At 40.7% G+C, this 20755-nt stretch overlaps 1 protein-coding gene across 3 annotated transcripts in view; it reads right to left on the bottom strand.

Annotated features, from left to right (window-relative positions):
- Positions 1 to 20755, bottom strand: part of STAU2 (staufen double-stranded RNA binding protein 2) — a 172991-nt gene that overhangs the window by 101531 nt on the left and 50705 nt on the right. For all 3 annotated transcript variants that reach the window (XM_082479190.1, XM_082479188.1, XM_082479189.1), the window contains exons 6-8: positions 12574 to 12733; positions 7742 to 7849; positions 1594 to 1806 (exon numbers count right to left, since the gene is read on the bottom strand). In XM_082479190.1, coding sequence (XP_082335316.1) covers positions 1594 to 1806; positions 7742 to 7849; positions 12574 to 12733 — 481 coding nt within the window. The remainder of the gene's footprint in view (positions 1 to 1593; positions 1807 to 7741; positions 7850 to 12573; positions 12734 to 20755) is intronic.

Below are 20755 nucleotides of genomic sequence, written 5' to 3' on the forward strand. Positions count from 1 at the left end.
TATACATCTCTAATGGTCATACTTTTAGTAAAGTAAGTACTGATTTACTTATTTTCACAATCTACCAATGTAACACTCGATGAGGACTGAGTTCAAGCCATAATGGTATAATGCCGTCCAGCCTAACATAACGCAAGCCATAGACATAACATAATTCAGAAATAGTCAAGATTTTTTTTTAAAAAACTAACAAGAGGCAAATACAGAAAAAGAGATGAAATTTAGGTCCTAAAAGGGTATTCTGAAGCACAGGTTTTGGACGTGAAGGTTTTCCATTTTTTCCTGCAATTTTAGTCTCAAGGTTGCTGATCTGCATAGTATGGGGCAAAAGTGACCCTGTAACACCAGAGAGAAAGCAAGCGACTCTCCCCCATTATTTACACTGACCTAAAATGAGCAGGAAAGGCTACTAATGTGCCTTCACGTCTACCTAAATAACTATCTAACATGCCAGACGATAAAAAATCATGTACAAAGATTTTAACTACTTCCTCACAAAATAATACTTCCTGAAGTAAAATGAAATCTATCAGGTTTTGGCCACTTCCAAAGCCTCATCTTCTACACCGCACAGATGACAAGTTAATCTGGTTAGTTGTTCAGTGCTAAGACTAGGTAGTGATGCTTCATAAATCATGGACAGTGCGTGGCTCCTTTTGTCTGATCATTTGGAAGACTAATTACTTCAGATGACCCTTTGGTTTTGTATGAATTTAGGATGAGTAGACAAACCAGGGCTAGTTGCCATAGACTGACTGAATTGTAGAAGTAGCAATAAATCTATTGCCACCAAGAATAAAAGCACCATTTAAGAAGCTTGAGCTCACAAGAATCCAGAGCCTCTAAAGGAAGCCTCATCAGTGCAGCAAGAAGCATATTAATATCCCCTGAGACAGGGCATGTTTTAATGAAGGGACGGTTCAAAGTCCACAAGTCCTCCATGGGTTGGTCTCCAGTCAATTTTCTATCTGTATTTGAGAGCGAAAGAGCAGTATCAAACACAGGCACATGAAAGAGAAGAAGTACTGTCCTTTGGTGCATGACAAGTGATACACTAGGTTGAGATGTCAACATACTCTTGGCCTTCTTTCAAATCTTTCAAAAATCAAAACAAATCGAAGCCACAAAAATCCCGAATCTAGCTCCAGGAGGGGAGGAAGCTGGACTGAATACCATTTCCCCGTACATCTACTATTTCATGTATCTCTCTGCCTCCTCAAACTGGGGAGATGGGGGAAAGACCAGGGAGAGATCCACCATGTATGCTAGCAGGGCTTCCCAGAGGAGACGATGCTAAAAATGCACATGGCTACACAGAGCTGCTTAGAGGGTTTGATCCTCCACTGAACTTGAACCAAATCCCTGAAGACTTCAGTGTTGCAAGCTTGGTTCTTTAGTTAAGCACCTTACAAGCCATTATGTTTGAGAATTTCACAGCGTTCTCAGAATTCTCAAAAGTACAGGCATATTAGCACAGGCAAAAAAGTAACAGTATCAACAGAAAATGACAAATAAGCCTTTACTGATTTAAAATCTCAGTAACTGTTACTTTCTGAGCAAACAGTCTTAACTCTGTCAAAGGCAGACACATACCTTCAATATTGTTTTTGGACGTTTTTTAAAGTAAAGTTTTGGCTTTTCAATCACAGGAAGAGGAGGAAGTTTTTTAAGTTCTTGTAGGACAGCCATTGCGGCACGTTTCTTTGAGAGTTTCTTACTGTTGCCTTCTCCTTCTGCAGTGAATTCTCCTACTGTAACTCTCGTAACAAAACTCTTCATATGAGGAGGTCCACTTTCTTTAATCACCTTTTAAGCAAAAATAACATTGAGTCAATCACCCTATAAGAATGCAACTTAATGTTTGTATTTCTGCAATGTACTTACTACTAATGCAGTTTTCCTACTAACTGAAGGCACTTAGATGGGTTTTCATAAAATCTGGACAAGTATTAATGACAGGTTTGAGGACAAAAAAATAAGGCTAATTAGATAAAGCAAATCTATGCATCATATTCAGTGTTCCACAGAAAATACAATAGACCTATATTTTCAAAAAGACTTATGCAATAACGCAATACACAACAATAATGTATATTTAAACTAAAGCTGCTGTTTTTTTCCTTGCAAGGTGTTTCACGTACTACAGAAATTCAATTCATGACGGTCCAGCAGGCTTTGGCTATTTCTTTACATAAAATATATAAAAACCTATATTTATATGGCATCACTTCAACCCATTCATACATTTTTTCTATAATCATTAAAATATAGGTTGCTCACGCACAGTCCCAAACTTCAGTCTGAGAGAGCTGTATTTTAACGCTGTCCTAGCTGCAGGCAGCAGCTGCAGCTCTCAACTCTCACCTTGCTGGAGAACACAACTCAGAGCGATATCCCTTACAGCTGAACGGCTGCCACAGCTTTGCCTCCACAACTCTCAGCTGTCCCTCCCAACAGTACCGAAAGGAATTATCCAAAGAGCCACCATAACTCACACAGAAGCCAATCAGTTCTGAAAAGTTTAATTTATTCACTCCTTTCCAAACATATTCAGAACAACAATGAGAAAACCCATTTGAAGTACTTCACCGCAATTGAAAGTTACAATAATATGGAAAAAAATGAAGTTCTGAATGCTGTACCTTCCTTTAGCTCTTTTTTTTTATACACACACATCTCCTTTTAGGAGGCTATACTGTTAGGATGCGTTCACCAACAAATCACAGCACTGCAAGTGCTAAGATAGCCATCTCTTCATGTATGCACCATTTACTGGTCTGGACAATGTCTATCAGGAATTAGAGACCTCATTCGGGAAAAGGTTCGGTTATTTTGTTTGATGGGCGGAAGCAGCTACCTAATTTAATCTTTGTTTCTTGTAATGTGTATAAACGGACATTAGAGCATCTGACAGGCACCTCTTTGTATTATCTTCAAAATCAATACAAATACATATTTTTTCAGTAGGTGCAATTACATCAAACCTTTTGTTGAAGAAGTGTAACGCCTGAGTGCAAGGGAACGGAGGTAAAAGTGCTAGGGCCTTCTTGGTGTAATAACTATATTTTTAATGGGCTGAAACTTCAACCTTAATATTATTACAACATGTTTTGTATTAAAGTTCTTTTTATCAAGGTCGTGTCCCTTGCATTATTTAGTTTTGCTGTTCCACTGTAATGAGGTCTCCTTAGGCTTGTATTTCTTTTTTAAGCTCTCTTTTGTGGCAACTTCACCCAGTAAACACAATTATCACAGCATATATCAATAAAAAGACACAAAATGAAAATTAACAGAAAACTTCGTCTGCATTTTCCCAGAATAAGACGACATCTTTGCCAGCATGGGATTTTTCTGTTGTAGTCCAGGAGCGTTCCCACTCTAAGATTCCAGGTCATAGTTTCAGAAGCGTTTTCAAGATCACCTCACTTGAAAGTTGCCCACTAGTGCTTCGCCGCGTGAAAAGGCAGTGGTGCTTTTCGAGGTACTGACCCACACTGAGCCCTGGGAAGCTGCAGTGCCTGCACCAGGGCTGGGACGAGCCCAGGGCCAGGATCTCCCGCTCTCGGGCACAGTCGGGCTTCGTATCAGAGCTGAACACCTTCATCACACTGCAGTCTTTCCTACTCTGTTTCAAAGGCGTACTTTAATCCATCTTTGTACATTGCTATCCAACACGCTGGCTGTAAAAATTGGCTAAATTAACCTTCCTAAGGTTCTTAATCTTTACGTGGTCTTACTAATACCATGATATAGGTGTTTCTACTTATTGCAATATAATGTATTAATAAAATATACAAGAATGTCTATACTGACCAGATGAAAAAGGACAAAATAACTTGCTTAAGAAATATAATTGCTGAGTTCCTAAAATATTAGTTTTATGTAAATTTTCTCATATATATAAAAGCACCCATATATACACATGAAAAAGAATGTTACTACAAAACCACATTATATTTTCATATACATGAAAATATATTTCTTAATATAAAACTAATGTATTCCGGTGTGTTTTTCATCTTTTAAACTTCTAAGTATGTGACACAAGGTAAATAATTGCCTGGAAAACATTCAAAACTGTTTCTTTGTTAATGTATAAATGGAAAAAAGTCTGTGTCGTCAATGGAATGAACCCCATAGGACTCAGACGGGATCCGGATCAAGCTAAACATCCAAATTTGGTAATTTAGCAAAAAAAAATATTTACCTAACAACATTTTTGGTTAACCCCAGATTTTAGGTCTTTTTACTCCACATGATGTCAAACAGTTGTGTTGTAAGCCTAGGGACAGAAAACACTATAAAGAAATTCAGCCTTGGCTATCCAAGAATACTATATACATTACTACATTAAACTATTTCCTCAGTTGAAAGATACGACCCGTGGACCAAATCATGGCTAATTTAAAGCTGAGAATTTGATTGAGGGTGACAGTTCAATACACTTCTTTTTCTGTTCCGCTGATTTAAAGAATAACTCCAGCAAGAGAAAACACATGGGGCCAAAACACATCTAAGGTCAAGTTACATCAAGAGTGAATTTGGCTCAATTTAATGAATCACGCTGACAAATGAAAAACAGCAGTACGATTACAACGAAAGAGCAACGCTGCTTCAATTATTAAAGAGACTCCAGGTAGAAAATTCAAAAGATTACCACTAGATTAAATGGACATTAAAAAAAATAATAGAGGAGACAAAAAACAGGTCAACCAAAACATGTCACCTACATTCATGACTATTTAAAAGTTTTAAAATACTGATATATTCCCATGCCCACTTGTGCGGGCAGACATACCAGATTTTCCCAGTTTAAAACAAACAAACAAACAAACACAAAAAACCACATCTGGATGTTTTATTTAAACTGGAGTGAGGAACGGTGACCATCATGCTAAACCCAAATGAGAGCTGCTCAGTGTGTCAATCACCCATTCTGAAAGCCTTAATCCCCAGGAGAGCAGGAGCCAGATGGGTGTGAAACCTTTTGCTGAGAACCTGCTCGGTCTCCCAGAGTCAGCAATTTGGTCTGTTCCTGGATCAAAACACAGAATCTCTGCCTCACTGTGATAAGACCAGGACACAAGAAACTGCAACTCTTTTTCCCAGCAGAACACTGGAAGGGGATGGAAGGGCAGAAAATTTGCCTGTTCAGGCAAACTTTATCCCCTCACTCCTGATATTGAGAATGAGAAAAAGATATTGTTGTATTTGCTATTCTAAAGAAAGAATACTCCAATCCAAAGAAAAATGCTGAGAATAAAATGACAATCTGAAACATCCCAACATGTTCTAATACCTGAAGCTGCTGACCTCAATTATGTCTTCTAGGCTCACCCAACTCCTCACTAGCAAGTAGGAAATAAAAAACATATATGTTTGCAAGAGCACCAAAAAAAGCAAGATTTTAGCCTCCTGTCAAGGAGGGAATAAGAAGCAAAATGATCATTTTACAGCTGTTCTAACAATTCCTACAGCAATCAGTTTTGTATCCCTCCTTAAAAATTGTTCATTGAGTCCCACAAATGCGTTAGAGGAGCTGCATTTTGACTTAAAAGTTGATGAATAAAGCTTAGCTAAGGATGCACCAGTGAGAAGTACGGAGTAAAGCTTGTTCTTTGTTAGCATGAATACTTTTATTTTGGTTAATGATTCAATAGATAGAAAATCCATAAAACTTATCCTAAAGTTCCTAGGCAATTAAAACAAGGTATATTACATGAAACAGGATAGACAGAAGAAACCCACAGGCTTCTGCATGCTCTCCTTATTTTCCCCCTCTTGTGCAACTCTGAGGATGTGTTTACATAGAACTTTACATATCTTTATGACCACTACTTCATTGCATAACACAGCACTGTTGGAACATTGGCTAAAGCTTCATCAGATGAAGAAAAGGCAGATCATTTTATGGCCTTCACACAAAAAAAAAAGCTAGAGAAAGCTTTGATGCCTGCCTGGAATAACACAAAACCATTTGTAAATAAAATCCTATTAGAAACATCAGATCCTGGGGATTACCCATAATTGCTTAGCAGTTTTATTGAAATATAAGCCAGTACCAAGTTCAATCAAAACTCTATTTAAGAATGTCACCTATACTTAGATTTAAAGGAAGGAAATAACACAAAACCTGTCAGAAGAGCAAGAAACTGTCTTTTTCCAACGTTGTTAACATTCTTTGGCAAGTGACACGTTAGACTTTTCCTGTACTAAGTATCTCCACCTCATTCTCTCCTTACCAAATGCTCTCCCTTAAATAAGCCAAAACACAGGAATGAAGTTAAGAAGACATTCGAAGCACTATCCCTGTTTTCTTTCCAACCTCCAAGCTATTCTGTGACCCATGACCATTCATCTCCTTCTATTTTAGTGTATTGATTTGTATGGAACTATTCCAAATACTTTTAAATACTTAAGGTAGAAAATCATGTGTGAAAACTGAAACGTTAATTATAAGCTTCCTTTTTGAAACACAGGCATGTGTTTCCATTATGTCTGATTTTATGAGTTCTGGTCTTTCCATGTAGTTGCAAAAGGATACACCAACACCCCCAGTCACTCCACTTTTATGCCCAAGACTTCACTTTGTCTTAACTTCCTAATTCGTTCATATTATATGGACCATATATATGAAGCACATACTCACTTGTTATACTGAGGAATTCCTTGGTCAAAAACAATATTCTTTGTCTTTGGCTCTCTTACCTACCTTCTGAGAGATTTCTCAGATATCTAAGAAGGTCCAAATAGCTCACATGACATTAGCCAATTCATGGATATCAGCCAAACACATCAGTAAACTGCGTACAACACACTGTAAAGCATGCCACAGCATAATATACATTTTTTTGGCATGCAAATATGTGCCTATACTTCAAAAGGAAAAAGCGCTGGAGAAAATAACCATTACCAGTATAGGCATTACCCACGTCCTTCATATATACTCAGTTTAAATGTAAAACAAAAAGCAGGAAAATAAAACGTACCACTTACATTAGCATTTTCTGCATTGTTTTGGAAAAAAAAAAAAAAAGAAAAAAAAAAAGCCCAGCTTGAAAGTCTGGTGGTTCCTACCACAATAACATTAGATTTTTACAACCAGTTTGTGTAAGAGCTTTCTCATCAGAAAAATTTTCCTGTTACTATCACTCATTCTCCCATAGTTAGTTCATTGACAGTACCGGAGCTATTCCAAATATTCTTTATTACTTAAGATAAACAAAAGTGTCAGAAGCAGGTTCATAGATAAAATCATATGAAATGAGAAAAAAAAATCATGAAGGCTTAAGTAGAGATAGATAAGGAATCAAACAGTGTGGAAGATAAAAGATACCCATGACTTTCTCAAAACAGCACATTGGATGCAAAGTCTCTCAATGGGAACTTTTGTAGTGGATGAACGCCTACAGGTAAAGCAAAGCCTTTGGCTTACTCTTTTGAAGATTATTTCAAATCAGATTGAGTGTGGCTACTGATTCTAATCCCACGGCACTATACAGAAGATTCTCGAACTGTCTTTCTGCCATCCACAAATATTAGGTCTCTAATACTTCTTAAAGAGCATCTAATTTAATAATGAAAACTCAGTGTCTTAGACTCTGATACACTACCAATTTTTTTATTTGTAATTTGCATGAATTTAAATGTCATACTCATAACTAATATTTTTAACCGTGTTGAGTTTTAGTGGCACTTTTTTAATACTTTCTTAGCAAACACATAAATATATAATACATACCTCAAAACTGACAGGTATATTGCGCTTCAAAGCAATTTCAAACACTACGCTGATCTCAGACTTGTTTGCATCTTTATCTTCTTCTGATTCTTTTCCCGTTTCTCCATTCTGAAAATGAAGAATACATAACCATATTACAATTTTTAGAAGATAAAAAGATACAATAAGCTTCTCCCCTGATTTCTCAGAGACTTTGGAGTTCTCCCGTCATGCTGTGAATCAGTGTTTCTACACCCACCTCAGCACCCTGCTATCAGACACCCGCTGACTGTGAAGCCATACAGAAAGCACTTACGCTTCATAATGAAGGAACACATACACATTAATTTATAAATTAATGATAGATAGCAAAAGAACTTCTATGGATTTTAGTCTTATTAATGACATGGATAATAATCATCTGAATGCACGCTGCCTGTGTCAAACATGAGGATCAAACAGATCCTTTGGGCTGTTTCTCAGTCTCTCTGTGGGTACCCCTTCCAAGCAAGGAAAAAGTCTTCCGTACTTCATGGGAAGTGCAGAAGACTGTACTTCTCTCAGAAGAAATTCAGTGAATCCCCCCACACTTTGACTGGGTCACCAGGTTACAGGTGTCCTCAGCAGGTCCAGCTGGTTAATGGCCCCTCTGTCGACTTCCCTCTGGGAGTTATGACCAGTGTGGAAAGGTAGTGACAGAGAACAGCTTGCTCAACACAGAACGTTATTTATTTATCCATAGGAACATAACAAACAGAGAGGCTGAGAGATAAAACAACAAAAGGCACACGCAAACATTATCCTGCCTAAAATTCAGATTTGCTTTACAATTTTGGTAAGTTTTTTTTTTTTTTTTTTTTTCTCAGACAACCACCAGCATGGGGATCGGTTGCCTTCTGCAACAGCTACCTTTTGGTGTTTGTCCCACAAGCAACACCTTCCTTGGTCCTCAGAGGTTTCACTTTCAGCTACTTTTCAAACTGCAAAGCTCTGAATGTTTCAAACTGGGATCTCTCAACAACCATGTAACCTTGGCCAGGCTCCTAATTTTTTATTAGTGGAGGTAAACATCAAAGAAACTTGGGCTGAATTAGGTGGATTCCTGCAGAGTTCCCATCTTACATAACAAAGTCTGATCTAAATCTTCAGTCACCAGCATAGCTACAAAATGCCGATACTGAAGTTATAACATTAAAAAAGCATCAGGTTCTTCACATTAACAATGAAATTTATCAATCTTTTATTTGCAAACTCTTAATATTTTAATCTTTAAGATAATGCAGGACCAAAACTCCAGCAGTCAGCTACAGCATGCAGACTTGGAGCACTTTTTGTCTCACTATATGGTTGCAAAATTCTGAGTCTGAAAAAGCAATTTACACCCCTGACATTGGTCTTGAGCTAAAAACAAAGCAAAACTGTATAAAGTTTACAGAACCTGCTTAAAAAAACGTGTGCAGTGCAAAGCAGTAACAAGGGTAGTTAGAATGAAATTACGTAGGACCTCTTGCTCATTTCATACAATGAAATGTAAAGTACCACTGAACTCAAGAATTATTTATAGGACAGGGAAAGCATTGATCAGGTTCAGTGAGAAAGATCAACTGAAGAAAATTAAAAGGACAATATTTAAAAGTAAAAATACATTTCGGAGAGATAAAGAATATCAAACATAAAGAGTGGGGTACTACTGTAAAAAACCTTACTGAGAATCTTACTCAGTATTGTGTTCAATGAAGTTTGTGTTTTATAAAGGAGTTTTATAAAGGACACCAATAATCTGAAAAGCTTACAAAAAAAAAGCCACAAGGATGACCTACTGATTAGAAAAAACAACTTTAAGCCGAGACACTATGGAAACAATCAGTTCTATAAAAAGATTCAAAATTACTTAAGCATAATCTGTAAATGTATATGGGGGAGAGACTTTTGATTCTGTTTGTTACATTTAGCAAAGATAAGAAAATACCAATTAGATAGAAAACAAAGCTAAGTGAATTTAGAAGAAATACCTGGCAAACTATCTTTGAAATGGGGAATAATCAATCACTGGCATAATTTACACAAAATAATATAAAGCCCACTGGACTGTCACCAAGCTTTTAAGTCAAGAATGTTTAGGTTTTCTAGCTACATGCTAGCTTAACCAGATATGTAGTGTCTAACGGAGGAATTACTGTTTAAAATTTTCTGATTAATACAAACATATCAGTCTAGAAAATCCCCATTTGTCCCTTCTGCCCCTGCAATTTAACTCCTTGCATATTTTTCCACCAAACACGGCAGAGAGCCCAACCATGAGTGAAGAATAGGGAGGATCATAGAGTTTAAGGCTTAGACCTTAGTACTGAGCAATAAAGTTTCGAGCCTTAGTCATGTGACTTCCCTAAGGAAGATAAAATATGTTCAGGAGTGTCTCAAGTACTTTGGATTTAAATTTGATCCTCATTCCACAAATGACACTTTAATTCTAAGGCCTTTCTTTGCCTCCCATCTATGAGACAGCAGAGATGCTTTGGCAGACACACAATAGCTCTTTTATGAAAGCAGGTTCCCATTCAGCTGTAACCCTGCCCTGTTTGCCAATTCCTTCTTGGAATCTGCTCACCTGACGCTCTTCTGCACGTTTGCGCAATGGAGTATTAAGATGGTAACTGTCCTCTTCAGTGGTTTAATACAGAGAAAAGATTTTATCCTTAACTAAGTTTTTTTTAAAAAAGGAAAAAAAAGGGTATCTCAAAATGAAAGCAGAACATACAGAAGCCTGCATTAAGCAAACACGGTTATGAAGGCCAAAAGGTAAACTCATGTATTTACTGTGCTATATTCCACGGATCCCATTCCAGTGAAATTCACTCAGTTACTAATGGGATACAGGGCTAGATTGGTACCAGCAGGCCTGTCCTTGCTCCTCTCTCTGCTCTCCTTGGAAGCACAGTGGCAGTGACTGAGGAAGAAAGAAGCTCAACGTAGTAGTCACGTAACTGAGGCCAGCCAGGCTCTAATGTGTACTGCCTCTGATCCACGCACAATGTTTGAAGAATGGTGAATCAATCATGTTCCATGGCTGACCCGAGCAGGTCAGTTCTGCTGAAGGAAGCGGAGTTTTACTGAGCTGGACCATGTCCCACGGTGAGGGCACATTCCACCACTGCCTAGCAGCCCTACATAAACTTCCCATGACTAGCAGCAGGGAGGAGCCTGAACCTTGGCACCACGAAGCCCTTAAGCTCTACTTCAAACAACCTCCAGTTCTCTGGAGATCTACACTCAGCTCCACACAATGCAGCTCTTTGTACTCCATCATGACCTAGCCATAGTGTTACCTCCAGCCTCTCCAGTCACCTACAACTCTAATCCATGAAGTGACAGAGATGTTTCTTCATGACTAGCCCACAACCAGCTTCCTTTATCTTCAGCATGACCAAGAGAATATGTTTCCTGAGGACTCGATTTGGTCTCCTACCCACAGATCCTACAGTATCCCAAGTGGTCTTCAACTGCTGCAACAGAAACTCACAGTGCTCCCACAGGTCTTGTGACTACTATGTGAATGTCTCAGCTAATCTACAGTATTGTCTCCTGACAAGTCTTCCCTGTTTTTCTCATACCTAACCATGGATTTGGTTCAGTTTACATACATAACCTATAGTTGTGAACAGAAGAATGAAGTTACTTCATTAACCCATGAAAAAGGCAACGCTACAGTATGCTACAAGAATTTAGGAAACTCAATTTGCCATGCCTACATCTTCTAAAAGCCTGCACATCCTAACAGACACTGATGTAAACGGACACTAAATAGATCCAATTGGGCAAGAATGTTCATTAAAGATTTTATTACTTTTGCAAGGTAAATTACATAGCACATGGGCTACGAACTCAGTATATAAGCCAGGTACCTATCAATGTTACTTATATATATTATTTACTTCTGTCTACTACTAAACAGGGATTCCTCCTAAAACTATACATATTCGTTTTTAATAGTTTTCCTGTTTTGTTTTTTTTTTTTTTTTTTAAATCAATATTAAATATAGGAAGTGATTTTGAAGAGAATTTCCTGATCCAGAAAAATAACATGGCAAAAAAAAAGGGTGAGTCAAACTCTCTTTGGATCCAAAGGAGGATGTAAATGCAGGGTGAGGCAGAAAGAACAAAGATTTTCTTTAATACAGAAAATTATTTCCATTCTTAAAAAGCATCTCAAAACTACCACACAAGACACTGAAGGTACTATGAGTAATGTTTTGTACTGTGCGCAGGAGTTCAACAGGCATCATCAGAAAATATACAAAATAAAAAGATTGTCTCCTCATGCATTTATTTTGGCTTATTTGATTGGGCAATTTTATTATATTTGTCCCTTCAACTTGCAAAGATTATTCTGAGAATAATTTTTCTGTTAAGTGTTGTTTAAAATATGACATAACATTTTCATTTTTGAGTAACAATACACACCACTTACAAACATAGCACTGAGAAAGCTAACTACTTAAAAAGGTACTATGTGACCAAAAGCCTAAAACCATCAGACAGGTGATCAGTAGCTGTCAGTGAGCTCTGTCAGGTTCTTAGGTACATTGGGGACAAGTCATTTCAACTGTACAGATCACATTCCTAGCACAAAACACATTTAAGATTAATAACTCATTCTCCGTCAAGCTATTTAAGTCTAGTTAGTTGTGCTGTTATAAAGAAATAACAGTAACAATTTGTTAGTATTGCTTCTCCAATTACTAAGGATAATATGAAAAAAAACACTAAAAATTAAAGACTGAAAAACTGGCACTTAAAATGTTCAATTTGGTATCTTAACATGAAGATTAGGAACGGTTTTCTGAAACACAAACCTGAGGTAATTTTTCTGGAATAGGCTCATTCTGGAGAGCTTGAAGGGCCTTCATTGCAGCATTATGTCTAGCAGCTTGACGAGTCTTTCCTTCACCAAAAAACTCACTGTTGCCAACAGTTAACTGGACATAGAAAATTTTAGGCACTGGGCAGTGATACCTGGAAAGAAGCCATGAAAAGAAAACGACAATACAAGTTACAAATTTTAACCACCAATTTTATGTAATATAGAACAGTAATTAGGCATAAAACATTATCTCTTCTCACAGAGTAAGACCTAACACTCAAATACCCGGATTGTTCCTCATCGAGGCCAACAGTAACTCTGACAGCAGCTCCTATGTGCAAAGCAGCTCTTCACCCACATTTGCAGGGCTCTGCAATGAGCACTACTATACTTTAGCCCAACAGCCCAGCTCTGCTCTCTTCTTGGTTTGAGTCTTGAGAAGATGAAACCTCAGGAGAACAGAGAGCTCCAGCGGAAGCCATGCCTGGGAGACAACTCCTGTCCCATATGAAAGTGGCACGGAGGAAGAAGGATTCTGAGGACTCTCACCTGAAACCTGCCAGCATAGCTCAGCCCTGAGAGACAACAAAAAGTCAGACGGCAGAAAGGGAGGGACCTGGACAATGTACTTCTAGCCTCTTTTCAAAGCTCAAGTATTGAAACCGTTGTAGAGGATAAGGAGGAGTTCTCTTCCAAAGTGTAACAGAGGGTAGGGAGAAGCTCTCCTCCAACACTGTAATAGCCAAACACTTTCCGGGCACTGAAAGCAAAGCAGCAATCATCACCACAATGTTTTCCTTTTTTTTTTTTTTCCTTCCTACAGAAAAATTTCCAAATATAATGGCCGGGTTTGTTTTTCTGAATATGTCTGAAAGACACTGAAAGATAAACCAAAAAACTGAGTGTTTTCCTACAAACCAGCACTGCTGTTATTCCTCAAAGAAAGCAATATCTTGATGATTTATATCATCAGCTCCGCATCTCTATTTTCAGTAATAAAAATAGCTAACCCAACCCATACTCCCTGATCTGAAACCTGTCTCCCGCTAGCAACAAATGAAGAAAGAGACATAACGCCATTCTTGGATTTGGGCACTGTGACAACTACAAACATAAGACCTTGCCCACAGAAGCAATTTCTACAGAAAAGAAGTGTTCCACCTCCACCTTCCCCAGACTCAGAAAAAGCAATTCAGCACAGACAATTAGTTATAATCACTGTTAAAATTATAATCTTTTAAGACAACATTTCCAAAAAGTTCTCTAATTATATTCTACACAGGTGAGGGAATTTTCTTCCTTCTTTTCACTCTGTGGTCTAGTCTGCCTGGGCTCCTTCCTCAAAGGCTTTTCTAACACACTGGAGATTTAGTCCTTGGGAAAATACGCCTATATAAAAATTATTTCTCATTTATGACAAATAACTTGTGCATATTTTTCAGCAATGTAAAAAAGCCCAGGATTCCAAAAGCATGGCCAAAAAGTAGGTCCATGGCAACAAAGCTAGAATCACGCAAAAGCCCAGCAAAGTACTACATTTTCCTTCTTCCTCTTAAAGGATCCGTATTAAAGCACGCTCTCGCCATTATCATCTGTTGACATGGATGGTGATTTTTTTGTATGAAGACTTTCTGACTTTTCATTAGTAATTGTAATTAGTTTGTTTCAATTATAAAACAAAATAAAATGTTTTTCAGACAGCAGCACACTTCAAACCCAAATAAGTGTGAATAAGCACTCCAGTCTCAGTGTCCTTGAACTTTGTGCCTAATTCTAAAAATACATTGATATGGAAAGAGCAAAACTGTAACACTGGCTCCAACAAGCCTCCAACTAGGGGGTGAGCTAAGTTGCCTTTATGACATGCAAAAAGTGGATACGTACTTTGCTTTCCTATTTACAGTTTAACACAGTTATAGGGAATTATTAAGGCCTGGAAATGCATTTGCTTATGTAACATTTTCATAAAATTATAGAATAATTCAGGTTGGAAATGCTCCTGGAGGTTATCTGGTCCAACATAGCGCCCAAAGCAGGGTCAAACTCTGAAGTTACACTGCCTCGTTCAGGCACTGTCCAGGGAATTGGGGATATCTCCAAGGATGAAGATTCTGCAACATCTCTGAATAACTTGTTCCAGTGTTTGACCACTCTTTCTGGAAGAACACTGTAAAGCTCTTACATACATAATGAAACTCAAACACCATGGTGCCATTTGTTAACAAAGCAGCTGTCAAACCAAACAAACAGATATTTCAAGAATGTTAATTTCTATCCCACTCCACTATATCCTTCCTTGCTTCTGACATACAACATTCACCTTCTGCCTCCCTCTGCTTCTAAACGGTACAAACACAATACCAAGACACTATCACAGAATCACGGAATTTTCAGAGTTGGAAGGGACCTCTAGAGATCATCTAGTCCAACTCTCCTGCTAAAGCAGGATTGCCCAGAGCACATTACTCAGGACTGCATCCAGGCGTGTCTTGAAAATCTCCAGAGAAAGGGACTCCACAACCTCCCTGGGCACCCTGTGCCCGTGCTCTGGCACCCTCACCGTAAAGAAGTTTTTCTAGGTATTTGAACAGAACTTCCTATGTTCTAACTTGTGCCCATTACCCCTCGTCCTGTCACTGGGAACCATTGAAAAGAGCCTGGCTCCATCCTCCTTCAACCCACCCTTTAAATACTTGTACGCCATAATAAGGTCTCCCCTCAGCCTTCTCTTCTCCAGGCTAAAGAGTCCCAGCTCTCTCAGCCTTTCTCAGAAGGCAGATGCTCCAAGCCCTTAATCATCTTAGTTGCCCTTTGCTGGACTCGCTCCAGTGGTTCCCTGTCCCTCTTGAACTGGGGAGCCCAAAACTGGACACAGTATTCCAGTTGTGGCCTCAGCAGTGCAGAGTAGAGGGGGAGAATGACCTCCCTCGACCTACTGGCCACACTCTTCCCTAGGCAGCCCAGGATTCCATTGGCCTTTTTGGCAACAAGGGCACATTGCTGGGCCATGGATAATTTACTCTCTACCACGACCCCCAGATCCTTCTCCTCAGAACTACTTCCCAGCAGGTCCGCCCCTAACCTGTACTGGTGCCTAGAATTCTTCCTCCCCAGCTGCAGGACCTTAAACTTGCTTTTGTTGAACCTCATTAGGTTCTTCTCTGCCCAGCTCTCCAGCCTGTCCAGGTCACGCTGCATGGCAGCACGGCCCTCTGGGGTGTCAGCAACCCCACCCAGTTTGGTATCATCAGAGAACTTGCTGAGGATACACTCTGTCCCCTCATCCAGGTCATTCATGAATATATTAAACAAAATTGGACCGAGTATTGACCCCTGGGGGACACCACTGGTTACAGGCCTCCAACTAGACTCTGTGCCGCTGATCACAACCCTCTGAATTCTGTCCCACAGCCAACTCTCAGTCCAACTCACTGTTACCTCATCTAGCCCATACTTCCTCAGCTTCCTTATGAGGATGTTATGGGAGACAGTGTCAAAAGCCTTGCTAAAGTCAAGGTAGATGACATCTACGACTCTCCCCTCATCCAGCCAACCAGTTATAACATCATAGAAAGCTATCAGATTGGTCAAGCACGATTTACCCTTGGTAAATCCATGTTGACCACTTCCAATAACTTCCTGTTCCTCAATGTGTTTGGAGACGACATCCAGAATGAGTCGCTCCATTACCTTCCCAGGGACAGAGGTGAGACTAACCGGTCTGTAGTTCCCTGGGTCCTTCTTCTTGCCTTTTTTGAAGATCGGAGTGATGTCAGCCTTCCTCCAGTCCTCAGGCACCTCTCCTGTTCTCCAGGACCGTTCAAAGACGATGGAGAGTGGTCTAGCAATAACATCCGCCAGCTCTCTCAGCACTCACGGATGCATGCCATCAGGGCCCATGGACTTGTGAATGTCCAGCTTGGCCAAGTGGTCTCTGACACGGTCCTCCTCAACTGAGGGAAAATCTTCCTCTCTCCAGACCTTCGCCTTTGCCTTCAGAGTATGGGATTCATGAGGGACAGCTTTAGCAGTGAAGACCGAAGAAAAGAAGGCATTCAGTAACTCTGCCTTCTCTGTGTCTTCCACCACTAGGGCACCTGTCTCATTCACCAGTGGGCCTACATTTTCCCTAGTCTTCCTTTTTCTATTGATATACTGAAAGAATCTCTTCTTACTGTCTTTAACTGCAGTGGCCAAGCTGAGTTCTGATTGAGCTTTGGCCCTTCTCATTTTCCCCCCACATAGCTTTGTTATATCTTGATAGTCCTCATAAGTTGCCAACCCCCTTTTCCAGAGAATGTAAACTTTCCTTTTTTTCCTGAGGTCCAGCCAAAGTTCTCTATTTAGCCAGGCTGGTCTTCCTCCCCATCTGCTCGTTTTTCGAGACAAGGGAATGGCCTTCTCCTGCTTTTAAGAGCAGCTGCTTGAAGTATGCCCAGCCTTCCTGGGCACCTTTGCCCAAAGTGACAAAATCTACAATAAAAAAGTACAGTGGCTTCAGACTGAGATTTACCTCAAAAAGAATGGTAGTTTTTAAAATGAAAGGCAGAATTTCACCCTTTCCCTTCACTTAATGAGTTTACATAAACTGCTTCCTATAGCAACATTTTCCTTTGATTTATTGGTTTTATTTTGTTTGCAATATTACTTTAGGGAATATTAAAAATAAATCTAGGGAATATGCAGGCAATAGATATAAACAATACCTTGAAATAATTTAAATCTAAGAATCAGGAACAGGCCTTTGACACCAAACATAGGTCAAACTATATTTTCAAAGTGAAAAATATTGCACTTATTTAAAATCAAGGGGAAAATAATTAAAAGCTTCATTAGTATAGTCACCATCAACTCCACTTCTTCCACAGCTGGCTTAGAGCTGTCTGTCCCTGGCTCCTCTACACTGCTAATGTGATTCCTCTGAAAGTCCTTCCTTAGTTTACCCCGGAAACACAGAGTAGTTGAGGTGGGATGTGACCTCTGGAGATCCCCTAGTCCAACCCCCCTGCTCAAAGCAGATCAGTTAGAGCAGACTACTCAAGGCCACTTTCCGTTGGGTTTTGAGGATCTCCAAGGGTGGTTGATTCAACAGCCTGTCCCGCAATCTGCTCTGGTCTTTGACCACCCTCACAGTCAAAAAGTCCTTTCTTTTCTTATGATCAAATGGAATTTCTTGTATTTCAGTTTGTGCTTATTTTTCACCAGATACCACTAAAAAGAGCCTGCCTCCACCTTCTTTACTCATCCCCTTCACGTATTTTATACATATTGATAAGATCCCCCTGAGCCTTCTCTTCTGTCTAACCAGTCCCAGCCCTCTCCCTCTCCCCTCAGATGAGAGATGCTCCAGTCCCTTCATCACCTTAGTGACCCTTCACCGAATTTGTGCTGCTATGTCCATGTCTCTGTTGTACTGGGGAGCCCAAAAGTGGACCCAGCACTCCAGACATAGCCCCTCACTAGTGATGATTAGAGGGGAAGGATGACCTCCCTTGGCCTGTTGACAGCACTCTTCTAAATGCAGATCAGGATGCTGTTGGCCGCCTTTGTTGCAAGGGCACATTACTAGTTTATGTTTAACCTGGTGTCCACCAGGACCTCCAGGTCCTTCTCTGCAAAGCTGCTTCTCATCCAGTTGGCCTCCACTTACCTGCCCCAGACTTTCCTGTTGATCTCAGGGAACTGGGACTCCGGAAGGCCAGTCTTATTGGTAAAGACTGAGATGAAGGCATTTTGAGTACCTCCATCTTCTCCACGTCCTTTATCACCAGGCCCCCTACCCCACTCAACAGTCTAGTCTTCCTTTTGCTGCTGTAGAAGCCCATCTTGTTGCCCTTAACATCCTTTTCCAGATTCAACTCCAGACGGACTTCAGTTTTTCTAACCCCATAACTGCACACTTGTAAGGTGTCTCTACATTTATCCTCAGTCACCTCACCTGAGACATAAACCCTGTTTGAGTTTAGTCAGAAGTTCCTTGTTCATCCATGCAGGCTTCCTGCTGCCCTTGCTTGACTACCTGCACGTCAGGATGGACCATTAAACTGTTCTTGAGCTTGGAGGAGGTAAACCTTGACAAGCTCTCCTGGACTCCTTCTCTCTTCATGACTGTATTCCCTGGGATTATTCCAAGCAGGTCTCTGAAAAGACTCAAGTCTGCTATCCTGAAGTCCAGTTTGTGACCTGTGATATTTGCCTTGTTCTCTCCTCTCAAGATCCTGTCACTATCTCATGGTCACTGCACTGACCTCAACCTTCACATCCCTGACCCCCGTTCTTGTTTGAAAGTGTAAGTTCCAGAAGGAGTGCCCCTCACTGATTCCTCAATTGCCTATGCTAGAAAATTGTCACTGATGCAGTCCAGAAACCTCCTGGATTGCTTGTGCCTTGCTGTGATGTCCCTCCAACTCATACTGGCATAGTTAAATTCCCCATGAGGATCAGGGCCTGTGGCCATGAACCTTATTCCAGTTACCTGATAAAGACCTCATCTACTTCTTCTTGGATCATTCAGTCTGTAGGAGACAGACCGCAGTATTGCCTGCATTGGTATGACCTCCAGATCTGACCCATAAACCAGCTGTCTTATCACTCATCCTCAGGCAGAGCTCCATGCATTCCCACCGTCCTCTCACATAAAGGACAACACTCTGTCCTTGCCACCCTGGCCTGTCCTTCCTAAAGACACTGTACGCATCAACTGCAGCACTCCATTTGTGTGAGCTATACCACCACACCTCTGTGATCCCATTGAGGCTGCAGCCCTGCAGCAGCTGCACACAGACCTCTCATTCCTCCTTTTCATTCTGTGTGCTAAGTTTGATAGGGTACTGGCTCTTCAGAAAGGAACCCAAGTGCACTGATTTCCCAGAAAGGGTATAAGGACTTCCCCCACCATGCTGTCCTGTAAGCCTTTCTTTACTTGTGTGGGTACACTTGCGGTGAGGCTCCTTCAGCCCTGTTTTCTTGGGTTTAGGGTCTCTTGTCAACATCACTCTTAAGTCTTTGGTTACTAACTTGGCCCATCACATCCTCACTTGGTTATAGGTCAACTCCACTCTCCATCACTTTAAAGCTCTCTTGACCACTTCAGCCAACCTGTTAATAAAGATGCTTGCCCCACTTGGTCAGGTGGATCTGGTCTCTTCCAAGCACTGATCCTCAAAGAGGGCACCACAGTTGTAAAAATCCAATCTCTGTAGTCATGTAGTCATGCTTGTTATGCTTCATGTGTCCCCTTACAGTATGCCCGCAATGAAAAGCAACAGTAAGTAAGAGTCTGAGGAACAGACAGTCTCTGGCAGTTTATCCAGAATGTCCCAGTATAAGCCCTTGGTGAGAAGCAAACCTCCCTGCACAGCAGGTCAGGTTCACAGGTGGTGGTCTCCATCCCCTGCAGCAGGAAGCTGCCCACTGTTATCCCTTGCTGCTTCTTCTGGTGCTGCTACAGGGCTCAGATGCTTTGAGAGGCCCTCATCTGATGCCATGGCACTGAAATTGTAGTTGCAGATCTGCAGGTGGAACAGAAGCCTTCCTCCTGGTTCCAGAAGTTACAAGCTTCCAGCCTTTGCCATTACAGGACTCCCTGTTTCCCAGGCCAATAAGCACTGACTCTCCCTGCTCCTCCTATGGCATGGTTGGAGATTCAGGCTCTTGTACCTGTGGGGTCTCAGAGAATGTCCAGTTGATCTCTTATTCATCAGCTCTAGTGATGTCAGCATAGTTTGCTGACATCTTCCTGCATCTCCTTTACTTGGTAATACAGATCCTTTGACAGTGCTCAACTCCTGCAGACAAGACCCCTGTCTCCCCATCCCAGCTTCCAGCCCTCCCTGCAGCTGAAGGTCTGGAGAGCTGCATTTTCCCTCTGGAGCTAGATCTGACTTGAGGTCTCTGATGTTGCAGGGACAGCTGCTCCAGATGGTGCTAGGAACTGTGCCGTGTGGCGCATCACCACCATTGCTGAACACGCACACACTGTCCTGAGCAGAGTTTCTGGCTCCCTTCTGCGTGAACTGCTGTGCAAACTGCTGTATGTGCTGGCTGTCTTTGGGAGCGGTGCTTTAGGTCCTGCATGCATATGGGCTTCTCCCTAGTGCCTGCTGAATGGGTGCTTGACTCTCTCTAATCAGGAGACAGCTGGAAGAAGAGCTCAATGCAGCTTTTGATCAGGA

The sequence above is a fragment of the Vanellus vanellus genome (genome assembly GCF_965231255.1).
Source record: "Vanellus vanellus genome assembly, chromosome: 2".
Lineage (NCBI taxonomy): Eukaryota > Metazoa > Chordata > Aves > Charadriiformes > Charadriidae > Vanellus > Vanellus vanellus.